At 43.0% G+C, this 27,681-nt stretch overlaps 3 protein-coding genes across 7 annotated transcripts in view; 2 read left to right on the top strand and 1 right to left on the bottom strand.

Annotated features, from left to right (window-relative positions):
* The window catches only part of vwa5b2 (von Willebrand factor A domain containing 5B2), a 28,532-nt gene extending 25,461 nt beyond the window's left edge, over window positions 1-3,071 (top strand). Inside the window, exon 21 of the mRNA XM_014192055.3 lies at window positions 1,758-3,071. Within this exon, the coding sequence (XP_014047530.2) occupies window positions 1,758-2,555 (798 nt within the window). The 3' untranslated portion in view covers window positions 2,556-3,071. The remainder of the gene's footprint in view (window positions 1-1,757) is intronic.
* On the bottom strand, window positions 3,004-12,905 carry alg3 (ALG3 alpha-1,3- mannosyltransferase). 3 transcript variants are annotated; one of them, XM_082973530.1, is made up of 10 exons: window positions 12,663-12,905; window positions 9,494-9,532; window positions 9,296-9,395; window positions 8,585-8,732; window positions 8,240-8,400; window positions 7,891-8,011; window positions 7,510-7,715; window positions 7,216-7,291; window positions 4,872-5,017; window positions 3,004-4,658 (listed from the first exon to the last, which is right to left on the bottom strand). In XM_082973530.1, the coding sequence occupies exons 1-10, from the start codon at window positions 12,844-12,846 to the stop codon at window positions 4,502-4,504; spliced, it is 1,338 nt and encodes a 445-aa protein (XP_082829656.1). In that variant the 5' UTR covers window positions 12,847-12,905; the 3' UTR covers window positions 3,004-4,501. The 3 variants fall into 3 exon arrangements, with proteins under 3 accessions (XP_082829656.1, XP_082829657.1, XP_082829658.1); XM_082973531.1 differs by lacking the exon at window positions 9,494-9,532 and having other exon boundaries at window positions 12,663-12,901; XM_082973532.1 differs by lacking the exons at window positions 9,494-9,532; window positions 12,663-12,905 and adding an exon at window positions 10,341-11,245.
* mul2 (mitochondrial E3 ubiquitin protein ligase 2) lies at window positions 11,903-27,681 on the top strand. Of its 3 annotated transcripts, XM_014192059.3 has the most exons (7): window positions 13,716-13,737; window positions 22,373-22,482; window positions 23,246-23,414; window positions 23,730-23,817; window positions 23,970-24,090; window positions 24,712-24,943; window positions 25,135-27,681. In XM_014192059.3, the coding sequence occupies exons 3-7, from the start codon at window positions 23,298-23,300 to the stop codon at window positions 25,636-25,638; spliced, it is 1,062 nt and encodes a 353-aa protein (XP_014047534.1). In that variant the 5' UTR covers window positions 13,716-13,737; window positions 22,373-22,482; window positions 23,246-23,297; the 3' UTR covers window positions 25,639-27,681. The 3 variants fall into 3 exon arrangements, with proteins under 3 accessions (XP_014047535.1, XP_014047533.1, XP_014047534.1); XM_014192060.3 differs by lacking the exons at window positions 13,716-13,737; window positions 22,373-22,482 and adding an exon at window positions 11,903-12,228; XM_014192058.3 differs by lacking the exon at window positions 22,373-22,482 and having other exon boundaries at window positions 13,583-13,737.

Raw genomic sequence — 27,681 nt, 5'->3', positions numbered from 1 at the left:
AATATCTAACAAGTAATCTAACAATTCCCCCACCACTACCTAATACACACAAATCTAAAGGGGTGAATGAGAATATGTACATATAAATATATGGATGAGCGATGGCTGAGCAGCAAAGGCAAGGTGCAATAGATGGTATAAAATACAGAATATACGTACATATGGGATGAGTAATGTAAGATATGTAAACATTTTTAAAGTGGCATTATTAAACTGACTAGTGATCCATTTGTTAAAGTGGCCAGTGATTGGGTCTTAATGTAGGCAGCAGCCTCTCTGAGTTAGTGATTGCTGTTTAGCAATCAGATGGCCTGGAGATTGAAAAACAGCTTCTATCTCTCAGTGTACAGGTGCATCAAACCTCGCCTTCTGGATGGTAGCGGTGTGAACAGGCAGTGGCTCGGGTGGTTGTTGTCCTTGATGATCTTTTTGGCCTTCCTGTGACATCGGGTGCTGTAGGTGTCATGGAGGGCAGGTAGTCAGCCCGACAGGATGCTCTCGATTGTGCATCTGTAAAAGTTGGTCAGGGTTTTGGGTGACAAGCCAAATTTCTTCTGCCTCCTGAGGTTGAAGAGACGCTGTTGTACCACCTTCACCACACTGTCTGTGTGGGGGACCATTTCAGTTTGTCTGTGATGTGTATGCCGAGGAACTTAAAACTTTCCACCTCCACTGCCGTCCATTCGATGTGGATGGGGGGGTACTCCCACTGCTGTTTCCTGAAGTCCACGATCATCTCCTTTGTTTTGTTGACGTTGAGTGCGAGGTTGTTTTCCTGACACCACACTCCGAGTGCCCTCACCTCCTCCCTGTAGGCTGTCTCGTCATTGTTGGTAATCAAGCCCACTACTGTTGTATCATCTGCAAACTTGATGATTGAGTTGGAGGCGTGCATGGAGATCCTTGATGAAAACCTGCTCCAGATTGGGGCGAAGGTTCACCTTCTAACAGGACAACGACTCTAAGCACACAGCCAAGACAACGCAGGAGTGGGTTCGGGATAAGTCTCTGAATCTCCTTGAGTGGCCCAGCAAGAGCCCGGACTTGAACCCAATCGAACATCTCTGGAGAGACCTGAAAATAGCTGTGCAGCAACGCTCCCCAACCAACCTGACAGAGCTTGAGAGGATCTGCAAAGAGTTGGAGAAACTCCCCAAATACAGGTGTGCCAAGCTTGTAGCGTCATACCCAAGAAAACTCGAGGCTGTAATCGCTGCTAAAGGTGCTTCCATAAAGTACTGAGTAAAGAGTCTGAATACTTATGTAAATGTGCAAAGTTTTTTTATTTTTAATAAATTTGCAAAAATTTATAAAAACCTGGTTTTGCGTTGTCATTAAGGGGTATTGTGTGTAGATGAGGGGGAAAACGATTTAATCAATTTTCTAAGACTGTATCGTAACAAAGTGGAAAAAGTCGTGTTCTGTGATTAAAAAGAGAAGTTCCTAAAAAGTCCCACTCTGTGACATCCTTGAGAAGGATAAAGAATTATTTTCAAAACCTGCAACGAGTTTCTAGCCAGGGGGAGAGCTCGATCTGTTTCAAAATCACGTTTAATGTTTTTACTTTTGATGACAACAAAATTGCACTTTCTAATTTGATATTTGTACTACAAAACATAGAAGTGTGTCAGTTTTATATATGTAGACACTGGTATGGTGCTAGATATAATGAATATGAGGTTGAAAAGTGGTACTACAAGAAGTATTTAGAGGTGGATACCTGATTTAAGAGTTAGTATCTGGTATCTCCTCCACAGGTGCGTCTCCAGTTGGCCTCTGGGGCCTTCCTCCTGACAGAGGTCTACTCTGACTGCATCCAGATCCCCCTGGACCGTCTGAAGAGGGCATCCCCCTACAGCCTCCACCGCAGCAGCCTCAGTCCCCCCTTCCGCTGCACCTCCCCCAACGCCCCAACAATCCCCTCCTCCACCACTACTGCCAAGCTCCCAACTGGTACCCCCCTCCACCACACCACCACCTCTACCAAGCCTCCTAGTCTCCCCCATCACCACAGCTCTACTGGTACCAAGCCCTTGGGTGGCCCCCACACCCCAGATGACCCTCCCCTGATCCTGGACCCCCGACTCCGCAGGAGACGCTCCGACCGGTGCCAAGAGCCCCTGACGACCCTCCCCGACCCCCCTAGCTCCAAGGAAGGCTCCCCTGACATGACAGGTGGCCCTATCCCCCAGACCACCCAGACCCAGGCAGACAGTGGGCGCGGCTCAGAGACTGACGTCTGTGAGGGTTCTCTGCTGGATCCAGCAGCTCCAGACCCCCAGGGGAGCGATCAGCTAGCTCTGGGGGACCTGGAGGGCTCGAGCTGGGCCACGGCCGTGGCTCTGGCCTGGCTGGAGCACCGCTGTGCAGGGTTTTTCATGGAGTGGGAGCTGGTGGCAGCCAAGGCGGATTTCTGGCTGCGGGGCCAGGAGCTGCCGGAGGGGGTGGACCTGGCCGGGTTGAAGGGGGCTGCCAGGCAACTGTTTCTGCTGCTCCGCCACTGGGACGAGAACATCCAGCTCAACATGCTCTGCTACAATCCCAACAACATGTGACCACATAGCCACCATGTTAAAACCACCACAACATGTGATAGTTACCAGTGTTTTGTCCTACTAGAACTTTGGTGCAGTTGCCTCCTACCTTAAATAATTTGTTTTTAAAATCAGGATCAGTTGAAAAATGGCATTTGCACCTCTGGTTGCTAATACTAATGCTTCTGTGCCCCATCTACATAAGAAACAGATTCAATTTTTCCCAGTGCAAAGATCATTTAAAAGCCATTGACTTAGGTAAATTGAGACTTGACTAACCCAAGTGGCCTTTAAGTACACCATATGAAATTACAATAATGACTTGATCATGTAAAGCTTACATTACTTTGATTTAGTATATTTTGTCTTAGCTGAATGGCCTATTAACTGGGTAGTATGTCTAACTTGCATTAGTGTAGAATTAAATTACTCAAATTTATGTTTGTGAATGAATGACATTTAATTCAAATTTCTTTACACAGAGATATGCCTTTTATTTTCATCTTTATCAACAATAAAACACACCTTTGGAATCAATCTCTGTCTTCATGTGTAACACAAACACTCATGCAAATCAAACAAACACACAAACATCAGCAAACAAATATGAGCACTAAATATCACCTATGGCAGCTCATTAAAGAAAATAAAACAGGGACAGTTCCCTACTCAGATTAAAAGGAAAGTTCTGCAAAATTACGTGAATATGTTAACACGCAGAACTATCCATTTAAGCCTATTCTTGGACTAAAATAACTTTAGTGAGTGTTTCGTCCAGGGGTATGCTCAATCTGGGTGCGGGAAATGGGGCTCATCTATTTAGTCTAGTGCACACACTGATCCGCATTCTCTGAAAGAAACTATTAGAAAATAAAAAAAACAATAGACAGATATTCATGACAGTCAACAGCTTAGTTCTGCATGGTGATATTATTATATGAAATGACGTATTTGCCTACGATAAGCCTTGTGCTAGCTAGGCAACGTCATTCCTATTGTGCCCAATGGGCAGCACCAAAAGCTTATCGCAGAGAACAGTTCAATTTAAAGCTTTTATTAATATGTAGTAAAGTAAAAATTCCCAGGTATGGAGTTAAGGACAAGCAGAAATCATCTTTAATATAATAATATATGCCATTTACCGGAAGCTTTTAACCAGAACAACTTACAGTCAAGCGTGCATCATTTTTTTAACGTATGGGTGGTCCCTGGAATCGAACTCACTATCCTGGTGTTGCAAGCGCCATGCTCTACCAACTGAGTTAGACGGCTGGAATCTATCGCAGAGGAGAGTTCAATTCAAAGCTTCGTCAAATAAGTAGTAGCAAAGTAAAAATTCCCTGATACGGAGTTAAGACAAACGCACATAGAAACCATCTTTACAACAACAAATGGTCCAGTATCAGAAGTTCAGAACGGCTGATCGCCAGGATGGGGACCTAAGAGTTTCTCACTATTCTCGATTATCGCCAAGACCAGATAATACTTAACAAGAAAAATCATGGGCTAAAGGCAGTTGACATAAAACACATACTGTAAGCAAGAGATCCTTCCTTAAGATGTTCTAGACGACGCAGCAAAACATTCAGCGTTTCTCCACACCACTAGCCTCCCACTCTTAGATTTATATTATTTCATTCTTTAACCTGAGAACCCACATTTTTTTTCAGCTTCCTCCCACGCCACAAACCTGTACGACTGCCAAATCGTAATACACCCCACATGCAGTCTCACTTAGTCCCTTCTCTCACCTGTATGTACCGCTATACGTTAGCAGAGCTACAGCGAGGTGGGTAGCAACAAACCGATGCGTTTAAGACAGACCCCCCTCCACCTCAATAACCCCGTGTGCGTCATGAGGAAATAGGCAAGACACGGTGAGGCGAGGGGTGAGAACCAGCCTAGGGTGAGAGCAGGATGGAGATGGTCGACCAGACCAAGGACGGGAGGGTCCTCTAGGGGCAAGCTTACTGGCTCTTGGCCTTCTCTCCCTGGCGGGCTGGGGGCTGGGCGATCCATAAGGAGAGCAGCATGATGAGGTGACACAGGTGGAGGGCTGCTGAGCTGTATATGGTAGACGGGTAGGTGTTCCATGACAGCTCCACCAGACCTAGGATCAAAACCCTGTCCACAGAAAGACCAGGTAAGACATAACGTGAGAGCACAATGAGTGACAATAACAGGCCTTTTGACCCCTCTAGGCTCTGAATTTATAGTAGACTAAAATTAGCAAATGTTCCCAATTCTGCATATGCCTGAATTCTACATGGATGTCAATTAAGATTTGTGAAAATGTACGTCGGAAGTTAGGACCCTTTCCATCCCCCCCCCCCTTACCGGAGTAGGTGAGCCAGCTTCTTGACCCCTCCACTCCAGAGCAGGAAGGGTAGGGTGTGGAAGTACCAGACATAAAATTGGTAGTGCAGCGAGCGGCTGAAGCACATGCCGATGAAGTTAGATGTGAAAAGGATCAGCACCATCTGTGATCGGCTGTTAAGGTCTAATATTGTGGGGCAGCAGGGTAGCCTAGTGGTTAGAGCATTGGTTAGAGTAACCGAAAGGTTGCAAGTTCAAATCCCTGAGCTGACAAGGTACAAATCTGTCGTTCTACTCTTGAACAGGCAGTTAACCCACTGTTCCTAGGCCGTCATTGAAAATAAGAATTTGTTCTTAACTGACTTGCCTAGTTAAATAAAAGGTCAAATTAAAATATATATATATATATATATATATATATATACACACACACAGTGCCTTCAAAATATTCACACCCTTTGACTTTTTCCACATTTTGTTGTGTTACTGCCTGAATTTAAAATGGATTAAGTTGAGATTTTGGGTCACTGATCTACCCCATATTGTCAAAGTGGATTATTAAATTTTTTGCAAATTAATAAATGAAAAGCAGAAATGTCTTGAGTCAGTAAGTATTCAACCCCTTGGTTATGGAAAGCCTAAATAAGTTCAGGAGTAAAAATGTGCTTAACAAGTCACAAAATAAGTTGCGTGGACTCACTCTGTGTGCAAACAGGGTGCATGTTTTGGAATATTCTGTACAGGCTTCCTTTTCACAGTACTGTGGAAAAACTACAATGTTGTTGATTCATCCTCAATTGTCTCCAGAGCCATTAAATTCTGTTTTAAAATTACCATTGGCCTCATGGTGATATCCCTGAGCGGTTTCCTTCCCCTCCGACAACTGAGTTAGGAAGAACGTGTCTGTTTTTTATTTTTACCCATCTACCAATAGGTGCCCTTCCTTGCGAGTCATTGGAAAACCTCCCTGGTCTTTCTGGTTGAATCTGTGCTTGAAATTCACTGCTCGACTGAGGGACCTCAGAGATAATTGTATATGTGGTGTACCGAGATGGGGTAGTCATTCAACAATCATGCTAAACACTTATTGCACTAAGGCACGAAAGTAATACTGCAAAAAATGTGGCAAAGGAATTAACTATATATATATATATATATATATTTTTTTTTTAAATAAGAAGCAGGGTCGTGTTTCGGAGGACGCATGGCTCTTGACCTTCTACCCCCTTTTCTCCCCAATTTTGTGATATCCAATTACAGTCTTGTCCCATCGCTGCAACTCCCCTATGGACTCGGGAGAGTCGAAAGTCGAGAGCCATGCGTCCTCTGAAACACGACCCTGCCAAGCCGCACTGCTTCTTGATACACTGCCCTCTTAAACCGGAAGCCAGCCGCACCAATGTGTCAGAGGAAACACTGTCCAACTGGCGACTGAAGTCAGCTTGCAGGTGCCCGGCCCGCCACAATGAGTCTCTCTAGCGCGATGGGACAAGGAAATCCCGGCCGGCCAAACCTTTCCCTAACCCGGACGACGCTGGGCCAATTGTGCACCGCCTCATGGGTCTCCCGGTCACAGCCAGCTGTGAAACAGCTTGGGATCGAACCCGGGGCTGTAGTGATGCCTCAAGCACTGCAATGCAGTGCCTTAGATCGCCGCGCCACTCAATAAAAATGTTTTAAAAAAAATTGAAAAAATGTAAAAAATAAAATTGGCTTGAAAATCTATGGCAAGACTTCTAAATTGCTGTCTAGCAACAACCAACTTGACAGAGCTTGAATAATAATTAAAAAAGGCAAATATTGTACAATCCAGGTGTGCAAAACTCTTAAAAAGACTTACCCAGAAAGACACAGCTGTAATCACTGCCAAAGGTGATTCAGGGGGTTGAATACTTATCTAATGAAGATATATTAACGTCTTATTTTCCATAATACCTATTTCTTCCACTTTGACATTAGAGTATTGCGTAGAGATCACTGACATTTTTTTTTACAATTAAATACATTTATTCCCACTTTAGAACAAAATCTTGAAGAAGTCAAGGGGTGTGAAAACTTTCTAATAACTATATAACAGGCACAGTTGTTGTTTGTATGTTCGTATTTGGTGTGGAAAAAAACATGGAAAAAACAAACACAAAGTAATTGGGTTTTCTAACCCATATCCACTAATAGCACTCTTTAGTTACAGCTCTTAAGATATACACTAGACACTGGTACTTCATGGACATAGAGACAGACCTAATTAAATAAAGGTTAAAAAAAAAAAAAAAAAAAAGATAACAGTGTGTGTTAGGAGATACAGAACAACACAATGGTACTGTTTCTAGTCATGGCTCCAGAGACAGACTGAGAAAAGGATATGATCTGAGGTGCGTTTCTGTGCAAGGAGGACTCTCTTGCCTGGCTCCTTCAGCAGTTCCATGATGCTCTCTTCAGGCCTGAGGGGAAACATGTGTTGATTTAATTCAACAGAGAGCACATCTGGTTAACAACAACAAAAAAGCAGAGATGGCCAGACCCAAGCTTTGGTGTACAAATATAATTGAGTCTGTATCAAATTTTAGGCTTCACTAGGGCCAAGAGTTTTGGCCTGACCATGAAAAACGCTGGTCCTAGAGGTAACCCCAGTAGTCACCTGGGAAGCCACCTCTCTCACCTCTTCCAGCGGCGCAGGGCAAACAGTAGCAGGGCTAGCAGGTGGGTGGCCAGGAGCACCAGGTGGAAGTAGCGACTCAGGAACAGCCACTCCGGCAGGAAGCGCCAGTTCACTGTCCACGTGAACATGAACTGACGACCCAGGTCAAAGGCCCGGGTCATATAACCAATAGGATTCTCCATCAGGAAGGGTAGGCCCAGCAACAACTGTGATGAGAGAGAGGTGAGGTGGAGTAGAGATGGACAATCAACAGAATGGAAATAGAGTAGGCAAATCCTAATTGTACACAAAGTGTGGAAATTGGATGAAACGCTGGGGACAAGAAGCATCTGTGAGTAAAATCTAAATGTAACAGTTAAAGCAGATGAAGGAGGTCCAAACCTGGATAGCAGCACAGAGAGAAAGCTTGGATATGGTTCTCATCAGGCCAAATTCAGACAGCAGCAAGAAGAGGAGGCCCGGGGCAAACAGGAGCACGTTCATTTTCACAGACACTGCTAAACTGTCCACAGCAGAGGTAGAGGAAGTTGTTATTCAGACCATGTGACAGGGGCTACCACAGTCAGATGTTGAGTTCAGCAACTCAGTTCTGCCAATCTAAATTAGAGCGTTATTATCATGAAAGGTGTCCCATATTGGCCCGCACACTGAATCAAGTTCAACTTAGCTTTGATCATTTCAGTTTAACTGAGCTAGGCTCCAGCTGTGCAGAACCAGGGTTTACACTTGCCTGTAGAGCCCGCAGCCCAAAGTCCAGCGGCCGTCCAGGAAAAAATTGACGGCCCCAAACAGCATCATCATGGCCACGGGGTCGTTGAAAAGACGCAGGACAAAGATGGAGTGGATCCGGTAGGAGGCACAGCACACAAAGAAGAACACATAGGGAGGAACCTGGAGAGGAGAGTCAAAATTGCCCTTTTTTTAAATCATGGAAAAGATTACAGTATTATAAAATGATGAATTCCAAGTTGCAATAAAAATGAAATATTTGTTGGGTAATGACAACTAGCTAAGTACCAAAGAAATAACGTCACCTTGGAAAACAGCCTAGAAAGGAATAAGTGTTGCATCTGACCTTCTTGGTGCGGTGGTATATCCTGAAGACGAGTAGCAGAGTGAGCAGGTAGAAGACAGCGAACAGGTACTGGGCCAGGCGAATATTCACCCCATGGTTGGTGACGTAATACAACGCTGTGAAGATGTACACAAACCCTGCTGGGTATCTGGAAAGGTAGGTTCAGAAATCAGTTTCAAGACATGTCAGACTGCAGGCACGCACAGACACACACACAGGGAAAAGTGCAATGCTTTGTGATGGGTCTGGTGAAGATTGAAATGTATTTATAAAGCCCTTCTTACATCAGCCGATGTCACAAAGTGTTATACTGACACCCAGCCTAAAACCCCAAACAGCAAGCAATGCAGGTGTAGAAGCACGGTAACTAGGAAGAAACCTAGAGAGGAACCAGGGTGTATTCATTAGTCGGATTCCGATGCAAAATGTTTGGTCTGTGGCATAATGTTTTGCAACAGAAACCGTTTACTCCAAAAGGAAAAAGTTTTACAACGAAAACAAGCATTTCTATAGGACAAATTCAGGTAGGTCCCTCCGTTTCGTTTGCTTCCTAGAGAAAACGTGAAACGGTTTCCGTTGCAAAACGTTTTGCAACAGACACGTTTTGCAATGGAATCCGACTAATGAATACATCCCTGGGGTTGCCAACACTGGTATTGGAACCTGGTTCCTTAACTTGTAGAGTGCCACGTATAGGGTAGTGGAACCTACACCAGAGGGCCTGTGTCTCCTTTGAGCTGGGTGTAGTCGTAGGTGCCGTTGATGACTCCCTCTACCTCATCCATATACGCCTTCCAGTCTATCTCTGTGTCTGCAGGAGAAGACATTCACCAATGAATGACCAGTTGCATTGGCAATAACTTGTCATATACATTCAACAAATGGGGTCAAATATGTGGATGAAGGTACCTAAAGAATCAGGTGACAGTAAGAACAGGTCAGCAGCAACTACCAAAGAAAACAAAAATCAAACAAGAAAGGGAAACTGTAGCTATAGATTTAAAACGGCAATATGCGAATTTTCCCACATTTGGTTATACCTTGGCTAGTAGAAAGGGTTGGAAGCAATTGTTTTACTTACCTGTTCTTGCAGATACTTCCTTCATTCTCAAGTCGGAAGAAGAGTGTCTTATAAATGTCTGTTGAGTTACAGGTGGTTCTCCAAAAACCAGAGAATATTTTGAAAGGTAGTAAAATCAACATTTTGTATCGAGTGAGAAATGCCTCTTGACTGGGTGTAGATCTTTGTTTTGGTCGCACTGTGTGATGCACTATCATCTGCTTCAACAAGTGGCGATGGCGCATAGAAATGACTAGTTCCTGCAAAGATGTTGGGAAATGCAAGATGTCTGGCAGCTAAAATGGCGATGGAACGCCTCACTGTGAAAAACGTGGATTTTACTATCTTAATGAATATTCTCTTTTGTGGAGAACCACCTGCAGCTGAACACAGACACATAAGATAGACTTTTCTTCCAAATCGAGAGAACGAAGCATCTGCAAGAACAAGTTAATTAAATTGCTTCTGACCCTTTCTTCTTGCTCTCAAGAACCCAAGGTATTCTACTTTATACCAAGGGTTCTCAGCTATAAGCACCAGTGGGACCATGTGAACTACAATCCTGACACTATGTTTGAACATTTAGATACCTTAATTAATAATAAATAATTGCTTTGATACGGTTTTCCAAACATATGGAACTGATCTTTCATTTCAGCAATAAAGAATATTTTGAATAAAAAGAGATTCACTTACTGTAGCAGGTTTGCACAGTTCCATACCGCTGTTTACCTCGAGCCAACGAACTACACTTCCTCCACAGTTACACTTACGCAGGTGTTGAGCACGTTAGATAGCTAATTAGCACAGGTGGTCGTCTGTATTAAGCGCTGTAACATGGAGATATGTACATGTGGGAAAACAAACCATAACTCTATAAAGCAAAGGTGTGCAGTAATTTAACAGATATGTTCCCAAAACCATACCGCAAGCGATGCATTTTAACGTCAGAACGAGCGTCTGGGATCTTAACAAAAGTCCCCCAGCAGAAGATACTAGTCAATAGCAGTTAGGCGTGTCTATGAATGGGTTAGCCTCTGTAGTGCCACCTGTCAAAGTTAATTTACAGACGTGGTCACGGTCCCTTGTGATGCTGCCTAGTATGGACGAAATATTTAGCGCTCAATAGTTGTGGCAAGTTTAAAACTTGTTTGGGATAGGGGTTCCACTAGCGGAACGTTTCCACAACATCCGGTGAAACTGCAGAGCGCGAAATTCAAATTAAATTATTTGAAATATTTAACTTTCATACATTCACAAGTGCAATACACCAAATTAAAGCATATCTTCTTGTTCATCTAGCCACCATGTCAGATTTCAAAAAGGCTTTACGGCAAAAGCAAACCATGCTATTATCTGAGGACAGCACCACATCAAACAAACACATGACAATCATAATACAACCCGCCAGGCGCGACACAAAACTCAGAAATAACGATATAATTCATGCCTTAACTTTGAAGATCTTCTTCTGTTGGCACTCCAGTATGTCCCATAAACATCATAAATGGTCCTTTTGTTAAATAAATTCCGTTGTTATATCTCCAAAATGTCAATTTATTTGGAGCGTTATATTCAGAAAAACCACCGGTTCCAACTCACGCAACATGACTACAAAATATCTAATAAGTTACCTGTAATCTTGATCCAAACATTTCAAACAACTTTCCTAATAGAACTTTAGGTATTTTTTAACGTAAATAATCTATAAAATTTAAGACGGGATAAACTGTGTTCAATACAGGACGAAAACAAAGTGGAGCGAGCTTTCAGGTCGCGCGCCCCAACCACAACAGTACACTAGACCCTCTTTCTGAACAGCAATACTTCTTCATTACTCAAAAGAAAAACATCAACCAATTTCTAAAGACTGTTGACATCCAGTGGAAGCGATAGGAACTGCAAGCAAGTGCCTTAGAAATCTTGATCCACATAGAAAACCCATTGAAAACACTGTCACCTCAACAACAACAAAAATACCTGGATGGTTTGTCCTCGGGGTTTCACCTGCCAAATAAGTTCTGTTATAGTCACATACATAATTTTAACAGTTTTAGAAACTTTAGAATGTTTTCTATCCAAATCTACAAATGACATGCATATCCTAGCTTCTGGGCCTGAGTAGCAGGCAGATTACTTTGGGCACACTTTTCATCCGGATGTGAAAATACCGCCCCCTATCCCAAACAGGTTTAAAGTGTTGTTGCCAGCAGAAGCATGTGTAGTAAGGTATATTCTGGTCGTGGGAGCATGAATGGCCTGTATGCGCGTTCTGAAGGTTAACACGCATCGCTTGCGGTACGGTTTTAGAAACAAGGAACGTTTGCTATCTTCATATCAGCGACAAATATACATTTTTTTTTACACAAATCTTAAAATTATTACACGACAGGAGTTTGGGTTAGTGTTCTCACACAGCCATATTTCCATGTTACATCGCTCGTTTACGCAAGACAAATAGAAATCCACCTGTCCTAATTAGCATGCTCTGAACACCAGTGTAACCGTAACTGGGTAGGGAGAAAGTGTACTGTGGTTCAACTGGAGGCACACACAGCTTATGGATCAGCGTAGAACTGCTGCAGTAAGTGTATATTTTTTACGAGTTTATTGCCGATACGAAAGATAAGGGGCATAGATTTCAAAAACGGGTTCGCAAGTGATTGTTGACGTTTCTAAACGTTACAACACAGCTTCGGAATTGTAGTTCAAGTGCAGCCAAACGTGGGCGAAGCTAACTACTGAAAACCATACGAATAATAAGGGTTTTCAAGAGTTGAATATTAGGCATGCTAGTAGATACCATAGACTTGCAGTCGTTGTACTAACGTCAGTTAACCTTGGCTTCTGAAACTACCACTACCTTCCTTCAAACTGGACATACACATGGTATCCACGAGTTCATCTGACTCTGGGGAAGTAGATAAAGGGCCTCAATATTAAGGACCTCATTGCCAAAATCCCGAAGTATCCTTTTAAGGCTAGCCGCATGCTCAAGCTAAACCGCTAGCTACTTACATGCTACTTTTTGTATGACCCATATGTTAATTCCGATCTCCAGGAACCACAGAATAGAGGCGACCAGTATTGTGTACTCCGCCTTGAATAATATCAAATGTTTCTCCTGCCATAGTTTTCCAAGTGTCGCCCACACTCGAGACGGTGGACCAGGTGATGACTTTTTCTTCACACCTCCTGCCATTTCGGCTTACGCTAGCTACGTGGCGCAGCGGCGGCAACAGTACAGATTAGTATCCCGTCACATGATTCAGTATAGCGTCACCCCTGTCGTTGGGGAGTTCGTTTTGCATGACCCGGTGGCCCGGGTGAGGAATAGTTTGTACATTTTACACCATTCCATCAGTGGCGGTTCTAGACCATTTCAACTGGGGGGCAAACAGGGGCCAGTTGTACTGTTAGAGGGGCCAGTTACATTAGACGTTATTGTTGTCATATCGTTTTCTTCACTGCATTGCAGGCATTAGCAGTCAAAAAACCATGTTCCGCGTTGCCACTGTCTAATAACGGATGTAAAAATTATTTCATACTCCACATTTAGGGGGGCCACAAGGGGGTCCAAAATTGTTGTCACGGGCACTGCCCCCCCCCCCCCCCCCCGAACCGCTAGTGCATTCCATTGGTCATTAAAGATGCCACCGACAAAAATGTTTTATTGATCTTTCATTCTCAATGAAAGCAAGCCTAAGACGCGGCAGATGTGTTCTCTGTGGGCTATTTCTAAACTTCCCTTATATTTAGTTGTTGCGCATTTTACTTTTGGTTTTGTACACCAGCTTCATACAGCTGAAAATACAATATTTTGTTATGGAAAATATGCTTCACAGCGTTTTAAATGGTACAATACTTGCTTGTTTGGTCACAAACTGAAATTAGACAAACGATTCGAATTTTTGTGTCCAGGAAGGCGGAGCAATTTCTTTATTGTGCATCTTTAAGTGAAATTCGCAAAATACCCAGGGAACCGGGCCATTGGCCCCACCCGAAGATGCGTAGCTTCAAGGAAAGGGAACATGTCATGTGATCAAAACACAAAGCCCGTTCTTCCGGCGAAGACAACTAGTGTTTTTGAAAGGTAAAAATGTACAATACTGATTGATTAAGTCAGATTTGACCCTTCGGCTGTTGCAAAAGAATGCACAAATACTGTTGTCATGTTATGGTCTAACCTTTGCGGACATAGGCCACATTTAAGACTAAACAAAGACGATATTTTAGAGGTCAATGGCAGGTCTTCCAGCTAGCAAAATATTTCAATTAGCTAGCTAACAAAACATTTGCTTGCTAGCAAACCAACTGTAGTTATTGTTTATATCCACTCTGTGGGCCAGCAACTTGGATGTTTATCGAAGTAGGTGTCTGAGATATTATGCTGTCAATGTTGAACGTGATATTTTGTTAAATGGTGTTCTGGGCCGGCTACATCTTAGAACTGGCTTTACTGGTTATGTATGGTTGTGCAATGGGGGGAGATGGCGCTGCAGTGGCTAGCTGCCATTTTACGGGCTCCTGACCGATTATGCTACTTTTTTTGTACATAATATTTCTGCCATCGTTACCAATGACTGAAACCGCTTCTGGACATCGGGAACAACAATCACTAACCTCGATTTAGATGAATATTTATTCATCAAAGAGTCCGGACCAGGCTCGAATCACCCGACGGCGCAAGAGAGGCAAACGAGCTTACAATCACTAGAGAACAAACTAGACGAGCTCCATTGGAGTCTATCCTATCAACTGGAAGAATTGGATAATGTACAGCACCAGTCAAACGTTTGGACACACCTTCAAGGGTTTTTCTTTATTTTGATTGTTTTCTACATTGTAGAATAATAGAAGACATCAAAACTATGAAATAACACATTTGGAATCATGTAGTAAACAACAGTGTTAATCAAATCAAAATATATTTTATGAAGTACTTCAAAGTAGCCAACCTTTGGCTAGATGAGTTTTACACACTCTTGACATTCTCTCAACCAGCTTCATGAGGAATGCTTTCCTAACAGTCTTGAAGGAGTTCCCACATATGCTGAGCACTTGTTGGCTGCTTTCCCCTCACTCTGCGGTCCAACTCATCCCAAACCATCTCAATTGGATTGAGGTCGGGTGATTGTGGAGGCCAGGTCATCTGATGCAGCACTTCATCACTCTCCTTGGTAAAATAGTCCTTACACAGACTGGAGGTGTGTTTTGGGTCATTGTCCTGTTTAAAAACAAATTATAGTCCCACTAGGCGCAAATCAGATGGGATGGCGTATCGCTGCAGAATGCTGTGGTAGCCATGCTGGTTAAGTATACCTTGAATTCTAAATAAATCACTGATTGTGTTACCAGCAAAGCACCCCCCACACCATCACACATCCATGCTTCACAGTGGGAACTACATATGCAGAGATAATCTGTTCACCTACTCTGCGTCTCAGGAAGACACTGCGGTTGGACAAATTTGGACTCATTAGACCGAAGGACAGATGTCTAATGTCCATTTCTCGTGTTTCTTGGCCCAAGCAAGTCTCTTCTTCTTATTGGTGTCCTTTAGTAGTGGTTTCTTTGCAGCAATTCAAGCATGAAGGCCTGATTTCACGCAGTCTCCTCTGAACAGTTGATGTTGAGATGTATCTATCTGTTACTTGAACTCTGAAGCATTTATTTGGGCTGCAATCTGAGGTGCAGTTAACTCTAATGAACTTATCCTCAGCAGCAGAGGTAACTCTGGGTCTTCCTTTGTGGCGGTCTTCATGAGGGCCAGTTTCATCATAGCGCTTGATGGTTTTTGCTACTGCACTTGAAGAAATGTTCAATGTTCTTCAAATGTTCCGCATTGACTGACCTTCATGTCTTAAAGTAATGATGGACTGTCATTTCTCTTTGCTTATTTGAGCTGTTCTTGCATAATATGGACATGGTCTTACCTAATAGGGCTGTCTTCTGTATACCACCCCTACCTTGTCACAACACAACTGATTGGCTCAAACGCATTAAGAAGGAAAGAAATTCCACAATTTAACAAGGCACACCTGTTAATTGGAATACATTCCAGGTGACTACCTCATGAAGCTGGTTGAGCAAAGATGTCATCAAGGCTAAGGGTGGCTACTTTGAAGAATCTCATGAAATATATTTTGATTTGTTTAACACTTTTTTGGTTACTAGATGATTCCCTATTTCATAGTTTTGATGTCTTCACTATTATTCAATAATGTAGAAATAGTAAAATAATGAAAACCTTGAATGAGTAGGTGTGTCCAAACTTTTGACTGGTACTGTACATCTAGCTGTTTTTTTTCTATGCATCGTCAAGACCGAACGGCAGCTTTGGGTAAAGTTAAGGGGGGAGGTGTGTGTGTCTTTATTAATAACTGGTGGTGCCTGATCTCTAATGTTAAGGAAGTCTCAAGGTTTTGCTCGCCTGAGTTAGTATACCATACTATTTACAAAGAGAGTTTTAATCTATACTTTTCGTAGTTGTCCATTTACCACCACAAACCGATGCTGGCACTGAAACAGCACTCAACGAACTGTATAGAGCCGTAAGCAAACAAGAAAATGCACATCCAGAGGCTTATAGTGGCCAGTGATTTTAATGCAGGGAAACTGAAATCCGTCTCGTAATTTTTACCAGCATGTCACATGTGCAAAAACTATCACCGTTACTCCACACACAGAGACGCATACAAGCTCTCCCTTGCCCTCCATTTGGCAAATATGACCATAACTCTATCCTTCTGATTCCTGCTTACAAGCAAAAACTCAAACAGGAAGTACCAGTGACACGCTCAATACGGAAGTGGTCCCATGAAGTGGATGCTAAGCTACAGGACTGTTTCGCTAGCACAGACTGGAATATGTTCTGGGATTCATCCGATTTAACATTGAGAAAATTACATCAGTCGCCGTCTTCATTAATAAGTGCATTGACGATGTCGACCCCACAGTGACCATACGTACATATTCCAACCGGAAGCCATGGATTACAGGCAACATCCACACTGAGTTTAAGGCAAGAGCTGCCGCTTTCAAGGAGCGGGACACTAATTCGGGCGCTTAAAAGAAATCCAGCTATGACCTCCGACAACCCATCAAACAGTCAAAATGTCAATACAGGACTAAGATCGAATCCTACTAGGCCGGCTCTGATGCTCGTGGCAAGGCTTGCAAACTATCACGGATTTTAAAGGGGAAACCCAGCCAGGAGCTGCCCAGTGACGCGAGCCTACCAGACGAGCCAAATTCCTTCTATGCTGCCATTCGAGACAGACAACACTGAACCATGCATGAGAGCACTAGCTGTTCCAGGCATCTGTGTAATCTCGCTCTCCGTAGCCGATGTGAGTAAGACCTTTTAAACAGGTTAACCTCTCTAGGGTAGGTGGGACGAAATCATCCCACCTACGTAACAGCCAGTGGAATCCTGTGGCGCGTTATTCAAATACCTTAAATGCTATTACTTCAATTTCTCAAACATATGACTATTTTACAGCATTTTAAAGACAAGACTCTCGTTAATCTAACCACACTGTCCGATTTCAAAAAGGCTTTACAACGAAAGCAAAACATAAGATTGTCAGCAGAGTACCCAGCCAGAAATAATCAGACACCCATTTTTCAAGCTAGCATATAATGTCACATAAACCCAAACCACAGCTAAATGCAGCACTAACCTTTGATGATCTTCATCAGATGACAATCCTAGGACATTATGTTATACAATACATGCATGTTTTGTTCAATCAAGTTCATATTTATATCAAAAACCAGCTTTTTACATTAGCATGTGACGTTCAGAACTAGCATACCCCCGCAAACTTCCGGTGAATTTACTAAATTACTCACGATAAACGTTCACAAAAAAACAATTATTTTAAGAATTATAGATACAGAACTCCTCTATGCACTCGCTATGTCCGATTTTAAAATAGCTTTTCGGTGAAAGCACATTTTGTAATATTTTAAGTAGATAGCCCGGCATCACAGGGCTAGCTATTTAGACACCCACCAAGTTTAGCCCTCACCAAAGTCAGATTTACTGTAAGACAAATGTTATTACCTTTGCTGTTCTTCGTCAGAATGCACTCCCAGGACTTCTACTTCAATAACAAATGTTGGTTTGGTTCAAAATAATCCATAGTTATGTTCAAATATCCTCTGTTTTGTTCGTGCGTTCAAGACACTATCCGAAGTGTAAAGAAGGGTGACGCGCCCGACGCGTTTCGTGACAAAAAAATTCTAAATATTCCATTACCGTACTTCGAAGCAAGTCAACCGCTGTTTTAAAATCAATTTTTATGCAATTTTTCTCTTAAAAAAGCGATAATATTCCGACTGGGAATCTGTGTTTTTGTACAAAAAGAGAGAAAATAAAAACATGGGGTCGCCTCGTGCACGCGCCTCAGTCTCATTGTCCTCTGATAGACCACTTACCAAAGGCGCTAATGTTTTTCAGCCAGGGGCTGCCTCGACATCATTCAGCTTTTTCCCGGGTTCTGAGAGCCTATGGGAGCCGTAGGAAGTGTCACGTTACAGCAAAGATCCTAAGTTTTCAATAAAAAGAGTCAAGAAGCCCAAGGAATGGTCAGAGAGGGCACTTCCTGTACAGAATCTTCTCAGGTTTTTGCTTGACATATGAGTTCCGTTATACTCACAGACACCATTCAAACAGTTGTAGAAACTTTAGGGTGTTTTCTATCCAAAGCCAATAATTATATGCATATTCTAGTTTCTGGGCAGTAGTAATAACCAGATTAGATCGGGTACGTTTTTTTTTTTTTTTATCCGGCCGTGTAAATACTGCCCCCTAGCCCTAACAGGTTAACATTCACAAGGCCGCGGGGCCAGACGGATTACCATGACGCGTACTCAGAGCATGCGCTAACCAGCTGGCAAGTGTCTTCACTGACATTTTCAACCTCTCCCTGACCCAGTCTGCAATACCTACATGTTTCAAGCAGACCACCATAGTCCCTGTGCCCAAGAACACTAAGGTAACCTGTCTATGACTATTGCCCCCATAGCACTCACATCTGTTGCCATGGAATGCTTTGAAGGGCATGGCTCACATCAACACCATCATCACAGACACCCTGGACACACTCCAATTCGCATACGCCCCAACAGATCCTCAGATGACACAATCTCTTGCGCTCCACACTGCCCTCCACCTGGACAAGAGGAACACCTACGTGAGAATGCTGTTAATTGACTATAGCTCAGTGTTCAATATACCATAGTGCATTTGGCATGGACCCTCAGATCCTCAGTTCTACAGCTGCACCATTGAGAGCATCTTGACTGGCTGTGTGGCAGCTGCTTGGCATCTGACCGCAGGTCACTACAGAGGGTAGTGAGTAGGCCTGGTACGTCACTGGGGCTGAGCTCCCTGCCGTCCAGGGCCTCTATACCAGGCAGTGTCAGAGTAAGGCCCTAGAAATGCTCAGACTCCAGCCACCAAGTCATAGACTGTTCTCTCTGCTACCTCACGGCAAGCTGTACTGATGCACTAAGTCTGGAACCAACAAGACCCTGAACAGCTTTTACCCCCAAGCCATAAGACTGTTAACCAAATAGCTACCCAGACTAACTATTTATCTGCATTGAACTCTTTTGACTCATCACATACGCTGCTGCTACTGTTTATTGTCTAGTTCATTTAGCCCTACCTATGTACATATCTACCTCAATTACCTTGTACCCCTGCACATTGACTTGGTACTGTTTTGTGGGATACACAAGGCAATTCTAGGTGTTGTCGCATATTTTGTTTAAACTATTCCCAATTCAATGGAATTGCAACCCTCTGCATGCACAGTGCATTCTTCCATCACATGTGCAGTGCACTCTTCCATCACATGTACAGCTGATTCTCAAGATCTTGCACACTAATGAGATGCTATTGAGCCCACACTACTACACTGTTTGAGCCAAGGACTACATGCTTTCTGGTAAGTTCTGATTACAATACTGGGTGGGATGAAAATATTTTATGACATGATTTTTTGGTTAACTAGTAAATAGTAGCCTACAGCAAAGTGTGTTTTAAATAATTTCTAACTTAACAATTTCTGCTAGTTAGTTGTTGCTACCATGTGGGTTTTAGCTTGCTTGAGCCTGCTAACTGAGTGTTAATTCACCTGTTTCCATACATGTTTCACTTTAAAACATTTATCTTACAACGGAGTTGTTTAATCTAACTGCTTAACTATTTATCTGTACATGGAATTGTATTTTAGTTTATTTTTTCTAATCTTTACAGGAAAATGCCATGGGCACTGTCTGATGTGTGGAGACATTTCACTGCATCTAATATTGAAAGGAAAACCTGTGTACATTTGCAAATGCAGTGCCAAATCATATGTGAAGAATGCAACAAAGATGCAAAATCATCTGGCCAAGTGCATAAAGTTCCCTCAGCGCCCACAACAAGCAACCTCTTGACAAAAGTCCCTCTACTTCTATTCGATGTGAAAATGATAAATCAGACACCTTATCGATAGCAGCAGCTCATGGTCCTCCTGGAATCAGAAATGTTTTGACTCAATGGAGGAACGTAGTCAGAGAAATGCTGATGAGTGTCTTGCTCGAGCTGTGTAAGCAACTGGTTCACCTCTGATGCTCACAGGCAATGTGTACATCAACAATAAACTAACATGGTCCAAGCACACCAAGACAGTCGTGAAGAGGGCACGACAAAACCTATTCCCCCTCAGGAGACTGAAAAGATTTGGCATGGGTCCTCAGATCCTCAAAAGATTTTACAGCTGCACCATCAAGAGCATCCTGACAGGTTGCATCACTGCCTGGTATGGCAACTGCTCGGCGCATGTGACAAATAACATTTGATTTATTGGAAGAGATTACGCCCAGCATACACCCCTCCAGTCAGACATGCTTTATCTACTCATTTGCTGGATTCAGAGTTCAAGTGAAGGTCAAGCAAATCATAGAGAAAGCAGACTGTATTGCAATCATCTCTGATGGGTGGTCAAATGTTCGTGGGCAAGGAATAATTAACTACATCATCTCCACACCTCAACCTGTATTCTACAAGAGCACAGACACAAGGGACAACAGACACACCGGTCTCTACATTGCCGATGAGCTGAAGGAAGTCAATGACCTTGGACCACAGAAGGTATTTGCACTGGTGACAGACAATGCTGTGAACATGACGGCTGCTTGGTCTAAAGTGGAGGAGTCCTACCCTCACATCACACCCATTGGCTGTGCTGCTCATGCATTGAATCTGCTCCTCAATGACATCATGGCACTGAAAACAATGGATATACTCTACAAGAGAGCCAAGGAAATGGTTAGGTATTTGAAGGGTCATCAAGTTATAGCAGCAATCTACCTCACCAAGCAAAGTGAGAAGAATAAGAGCACCACATTGAAGCTGCCCAGCAACACCTGTTGGGGTGGTGTTGTCATCATGTTTGACAGTCTCCTGGAGGGAAAGGAGTCTCTCCAAGAAATGGCCATATCACAGTCTGCTGATTATGGACAGCCCCATCAAGAGGATCCTCCTGGATGATGTATTTTGGGAGAGAGTGATAAGCAGCCTGAAACTCCTGAAACCTATAGCAGTAGCCATTGCACGGATTGAGGGAGACAATGCCATCCTGTCTGATGTTCAGACTCTGCTTGCAGATGTAAGAGAATTCATTCATACTGCCCTGCCCAGGCTTCATTGTTGCTCCAAGCAGAGGAAATTGCAGTTCTGAAATACATCAAAAAGCGTGAAGACTTCTGCCTGAAGTCCATACACGTCGCAGCGTAAATGTTGGACCCCAAGTATGCTGGCAAGCGCATCCTGTCTGGTGCAGAGATCAACAAGGCCTATGGTGTCATCAATACTGTCTCTCACCACCTTGGCCTGGATGAGGGCAAGGTTCTTGGCAGTCTGGTGAAGTACACTTCCAAGCAAGGGCTTAGGGATGGAGATGCAATTTGGAAGTCGTGCCAACATACCTCATCAGCCACCTGGTGGAAGGGTCTTTGTGGATCTGAGGCTCTTTCCCCTGTTGCCTCCATCATCCTCCAAATCCCACTAACATCAGCTGCCTCAGAGCGCAACTGGACCTTGTTTGAGAACACACACACCAAACCACGCAACAGGCTGACCAATACAAGGGTTGAAAAATTGGTGGCCATCCGAGCAAATTTGAGGCTTTTTGAGCCTAACAACGAGCCATCCTCAACAAGGTTGGAAAGTGACAGTGAAGATGAGGCCTCGGTCTGATGTTCAAGAGGTGGACATTGAGGAGGTCCAGGGAGAAGACGTGTAAGCCAGAGAGGAAGACAACCAAAGCTTTAGTTTTTAGACTACCATTTTACAGATGTTAAACGTTTTTGGGAGATGGAATGGATCATTCAATATTCCCTTTTGTTGTTCAGTGAAATCATCCCATGTGAAGAGTCAACTCATTTAATTAAAGTTCAATTCATAACAAAATTATATATATTTTTTCATTTGGAAAGATTTAATCATTTGCAATTATGTCTACTTATAAGGTAAAATGTTTGTTTTTGTCTCCATACGATATGGTTAATATATCCAATGCAAAAAACATCTTCATTTAAATGGTATTAATATTAATTTGTATATATTCCCGTTAATCCCCACGGAAAGTTTCCACCTCTGAATATTCCCCAAAATGTGCCACCCTAGTTACAACACATTTCTGGCGGCCTTCTTCTGTTATACACAGGTGTTTGGAGCGCTAGATGGCTAATTAGCAGAGGCGGTTGCCACTGTTTTCCGTCTGTCTTCCGCAGTAATGTAGAGATATGGCTGTATGGGAACACTAACCCTATAAAGGTGTGTAGTCATTTAACCTTTTGTTTTTAGAAAAGTATTTCTAGCTGATATGATAAACTGTACCGCATGTGATCCGTGTTCACATTCAGACCGACCGTTGATGTTCTTAACGAAAGTCCCATGGGAAGAAAATACCTTCATCAATAGGCATTCATTTGGTATTATCTAGCTGAACCAGTTCTATTTAGCCAAGGAATGTAAAGACCGTGTCAATCACCTGAAAGTCAATAAACGGTATTTGAACCCAAACGCTGTCATCGTATGACATCTAGAAAGACTGATGTAGGTACCCCATTTCCAAAAGGTAGCTATAATGCCACCAACACAGATTGTAAGTCATCAATGAAATGAAACACATTTCCAACTTTGTTGTGCTTGTGAGTGAAGGCAAATAGTCATAATTATCTGTGTAATACTATAGTATAGGATTATGATGTATTTTCCTAGATTATAACGTTATATAGCCTAACCCAATCAAATGTGAATACCGAACATATTTTTGTGCATCTTTGCATTCTGAGTAGCCTAATCCAGTTTACTGTCAAAGTGCTGAAAATAAATAGCAACCAGCGTTCTGACACTGTGCTGTCAAAATCTAATGATAGACATTTTCAAGCATTTCACTGACATTTTAAAGAGAATCGTGCAGCTGCAGATTTAATTGCAGCTTGTCTGAGTGACGCATGGCCCCCTTGCTTTCATGCTGAAGAACATCTTTCATATAACATGTTTGGCTGTATGTATGTCTGTCTCTGTACTGTAGGCTTGTTACCAGGGAGGTGAGAAGAGACGGTGTGGAGTGTGTGTTGGGGGGGATGGAGGAGTTTCCAGTGAGGACGGTGGAAGGGCTCTGTCTAGGCACCAGCTTGGCTATATCTGGTTTCTTCTACTACGTCTACAGGAAAAAGAGGAAAACAGTGGACAAGCTCAATGTTAGTAGTCTGCCCTGCCCTGTATCTATTCCTTCAGGCTACGGCCTAGATTCAATCCGTATCGCTGAAGATCCACATTATAGGGCGATTGAAATTTAAGGCAATGTTCCCACATTCAGTGACTGCATGCTCCATATGTCGTCTCAAATGGAAATGACCTTTTAAATTTAAATTGCGCTGTAATGCGGGTTTTCCGCTACACGAATTGAGTCTAGGCCGTAGTCTTTACACGTTGTAGATAAAGTACAAAACTAATTTTGAGACATGGATTTTTTCATAGAAATTACTGACATTTCGATTTGCTTGTTGTTTGAGGATGCACCACATTTGACTTTGGATGGGAAACTGGCAGACCTTTTGAACGTGACACCGGGAAAGTGTCTGCAGTATGTTGTCATTGAAGGTAGGCATATAGTTATCTGTGTCAATGGGAAACATTTGAGTGTCACTATGATAATTTTATTATGATATTGACTAGACCCTGTTCTCTCACTTATTGGTGTGATGGGGCAGTTCTTAGTATAATTAATGTCTCTCCATGGTGCGTGTGTGTAGGGGCAGTGCAGCCTCTGGGGGAACCTTTGAGGAGTCAGTTCCAGGAAGGCAGTATGGGGGTGGTGCAGAAACTCATGCTGAGGGAACACAAGCTGGTGTGGAATAGCCTGTCTCGCACCTGGTAGAAACACTCCTGATTGACGCTCCAAATGTAATGTGAAAGACTAGTATCATCTGTATTACCACTTTCAATGATAAACTTTAATATGACTAGGACCGTCTGACATCAAATATACACTCCTCAGTGAAGCTAACATTTGTAAGTTTGGCTCTATACTCCAGTATTTTGGATTTGAGTTTAAATGTTTCATAAGATGCTACGGTATTTGAAGCTATTTTCATACATATCTGTTTTACCATTTAGAAATTAAACCACTTGATGTATATATCCCCCCCATTTGTATATACCCCCCCATTTGAATAAGTTTTTGTTCCATAAGTATTTGGACAAATTCACAGTGTATTAAAATAGTCAAAAGGTTAGTAATTGGTCCCATATTCCTAGCACGCAATGGCTACAAACTTGTTGGATGCATTTGCAGTTTGCTTTGATTGTGTAAAAGATTGTTTTGCCCAATAGGAACTAAGTGGTGAATAATGTATTTTGTAATTTTGGACTACCTTTTATTGTAAATAAGATGTTTCTGAAGTCTACATTAATGTGGATGCTACCATGATTATGGATAATCATGAATAATCTTTGTTCCTCTAACTTTCTCACCCCCCACCCTTTCCTGTGTAGGACGGACAGTGAGCGTGTGCTGCACCAGAGGGTGAACGCGGTGCCCTTCAGCCTGGTCGGGTCGGACCAGGCCAACGTGAGGGTGCTGTGTCCCCTGGAGGCCTCGGGGCTGGAGATGGAGGTCATCCATGAGAAGTTCCACCAGGCCACCTATGGTTTCACCGACATCATCGGGCAGTACCTCAGTGGAGAGAAGCCCAAAGGCCAGCTGGAGACTGAGGAGATGCTCAAGGTGAGGTTTGAGTACATTTTTTATGTAGCAATATCACTGATAGATTACTTATGTTAAAAACAGTATATTCAATCCCAAAATTCCACAATAAGATCCCAAAATGTTCTATTGTGTTTAGGGTGAGGGAGGTTACTATTGCCCCTAAATAGTGAGTGTGTTGCTCCATAATCCTGACCAGTTTGTCTTTCTAGGTTGGCGCTACTCTGACGGGTGTAGGCGAGCTCATCCTGGACACGGACCGGGTGCTGAAGCTCCGCCCGCCCACTGACGGCTCAGAGTACTTCCTCACCACGGCAGACTTTGAGACCCTGCGGCTGGAGCAGGAGGGTCAAGCGGTGGTCTGGCAGGTCCTGGCCTCTGTGTTCGCCCTGGCCGGGTCCGCCATCCTCCTCTGGGTGGGCTGCCGCTACTACCGCAGCCTGAGGGTCCGCTGGGACCAGGAACGGCTGAGGAGGGAGTTTGAGAGGTTGGCTGCTGGTGGGACGGGGGAAGGGTCAACACAAGAGGGGTCTGGGGAGCAGGAGACACCCTTGGAAAACGCCTGTGTGATCTGCCTGACACAGCCGCGTAGCTGTGTGCTGCTGGAGTGTGGACACGTGTGCTGCTGCTACAGCTGCTACCAGGCCTTGCCCCAGCCCACCTGCCCCATATGCCGGCAGGCCATCAAGAGGGTGGTGCCCCTCTACCAGGCCTAATGCCCAGCCTTGGAGTAGAACAGATATGTGTTCTCATGGTTGGTATATGTATGTATCCCCTGGGGTGTTGTTACCTGTACTCCTAGAAAGACAAGGTCAAGGTGATGGAATGGAGACAATTTATAATTGACATTTTGACTTGCTGTAAAACCTTGAAGATAAGTCTCTACATAGAGGCAGAAGGAAAGAGCACCAGAAGGACCGAACTCTACTGTGATGATAACAACAGTCACCCTGGAAATACAGCTTTTGGACAGCCGAGGAGAGGCCTAAGCTAGCAAGACAGAGCAGGACGTGCACACACTAGTCCTTAAACCCCTCACAATGTCAGAGAGAGACCAACTATTCATAGACAAGGCAAACCATCGCTGTACTTATTACACTGTAATAATCACCTGAATGGTTCTTGGCATTCTCAACACAAATAGGCTAGGTGCAGCTACTGTATTAACAAAATGTGAATCTGAGGTTTGTGAACATTTTGAAGCACTTAAATGCATATGTATTATGAAGCTAACAGCTGTTGAGTTTGGTTTTGAATAGTAAATACACTGAACAAAAATATAAATACACAGATTTTTACTGAGTTACAGTTCATATGGAAATCCGTCAATTGAAATAAATTCATTAGGCCCCAATCTATGGATTTCACATGACTGTGCAGGGGCAATGGATTATCTTGGCAAAGGAGAGATTCTCTCTAACAGGGATGTAAAGCAAATGTATGCATTTGAGAGAGAAATAAGCTTTTTGTGCATATGGAACATTTCTGGGATCTTTTATTTCAGCTCATGAAACATGGGAGCAACACTTAACATGTTAAGTTTATATTTTTGTTCAGTATAGATACTGGGAATGCAGTTCTCTCATAAATAAGTGTGCATATGGATAGAGAGGTGTTTACTTTTGTAGTACTATCGCTTGCTTTGTGCCTTATTTTCACTCCTGGTGTAAGGAGGGGGGGTCGTTCCACCAATTATATTTTTGTTGTAAAAGTAAAGAATCCTGTCAAAATGCTTTGACATGGAATGGAAGCTTGTTTCCAACAGGAGGGGGGCAATTGAATGCAAGCTTGAGAACATTTCTAGCCTATCTATGGGTAACAGGGTTGACCTGCTCCGTTTTCCAACACAAAACACCAGAAAAGGTTAAAAAAAAGAGTAGTACCAGCTCACCTGTTTCTTACACTATGAAATTACTACTAAATGTTCCGTATTGAATTCTCCATGTGGTCTATATTAAAGGGCACTTCATTTATCATAACAGGCTTTAAAAGTGATATTTTAAGTACAAATATAGAAAAGGGATGCAAAAGGCACTAATTTCTCATTGACTGTATGAATCATCGGATCACATTGAATTTGTGATAACCCAATGTTGAATATTGTCAAACTAAAATGTATAATTGCATAAAACAAAGGTTTAACCTGCTTAAACCGTCAGTAAATCCCTCCCCCCCAGTGAAACACTGCTCTTTTTCCAGGAACACCAATGTACTCTGAAAAGTTTGCTGTCATGAGTCAACTATCCTGCTATTTCTGTCATCTCTAACAAGCAGAGGGGAGGAGGAAAGGAATAGATGGAAAGCCACCTACAGAGTTTTGGGGCACTAAGGAAATGGAAAAGTTGAGAAACTAACTGGCATGCGTGGGTTGAGTGAGTGAGGAGCAGGTGGGGGATTAGGTGTCGTAAATCTTCCTGGGGGGAGGGCAGTCTGAGAATCCTTCATGAGCTCCCCTGGCAGAAAAACAGCTGTGGCTCTTGGGGGTAACTTAAACCTCAACATCTCATGACACTAAAGACAGGAATTTCTTCAGGTTTGCAGTACACGCTGAACTTACAAGAGTGATCCCTCACCAAACCAATGCACATTCTACCAGGATAAATAATGTGATTTGTAAAGTGGCCACCAGGGGGCCTACTTGCATCTGTTTCATTATACTAACAATGACAAGTTACCCGCTGTGAGTTTATGATATTGCTGTTCATTATTTGTATTGCTGTTCATATAATACAATAATAATAATTACATTTTCCCCTGAA

This window comes from Salmo salar, chromosome 03, assembly GCF_965601325.2.
Source record: "Salmo salar chromosome 03, fSalSal1, whole genome shotgun sequence".
Classification (NCBI taxonomy): Eukaryota; Metazoa; Chordata; class Actinopteri; order Salmoniformes; family Salmonidae; genus Salmo; species Salmo salar.
This window is presented reverse-complemented; position numbering and strand designations above follow the sequence as displayed.

Excerpts from the sequence above, each read along its gene's own strand:
- alg3 (XM_082973530.1), bottom strand. The coding sequence starts at position 12,846 with ATGGCAGGAGGTGTGAAGAAAAAGTCATCACCTGGTCCACCGTCTCGA. Across the intron at positions 9,396-9,493 it reads ACTGTCACCTGATTCTTTAG|ACACAGAGATAGACTGGAAG; the intron begins GTACCTTCATCC and ends CTTCTCCTGCAG. Across the intron at positions 7,292-7,509 it reads GCCCTGCGCCGCTGGAAGAG|GCCTGAAGAGAGCATCATGG; the intron begins GTGAGAGAGGTG and ends GTTTCCCCTCAG.
- mul2 (XM_014192058.3), top strand. The coding sequence starts at position 13,676 with ATGTCATGTGATCAAAACACAAAGCCCGTTCTTCCGGCGAAGACAACT. Across the intron at positions 13,738-23,245 it reads ACAACTAGTGTTTTTGAAAG|GCTTGTTACCAGGGAGGTGA; the intron begins GTAAAAATGTAC and ends TCTGTACTGTAG. Across the intron at positions 24,944-25,134 it reads AGACTGAGGAGATGCTCAAG|GTTGGCGCTACTCTGACGGG; the intron begins GTGAGGTTTGAG and ends TTGTCTTTCTAG.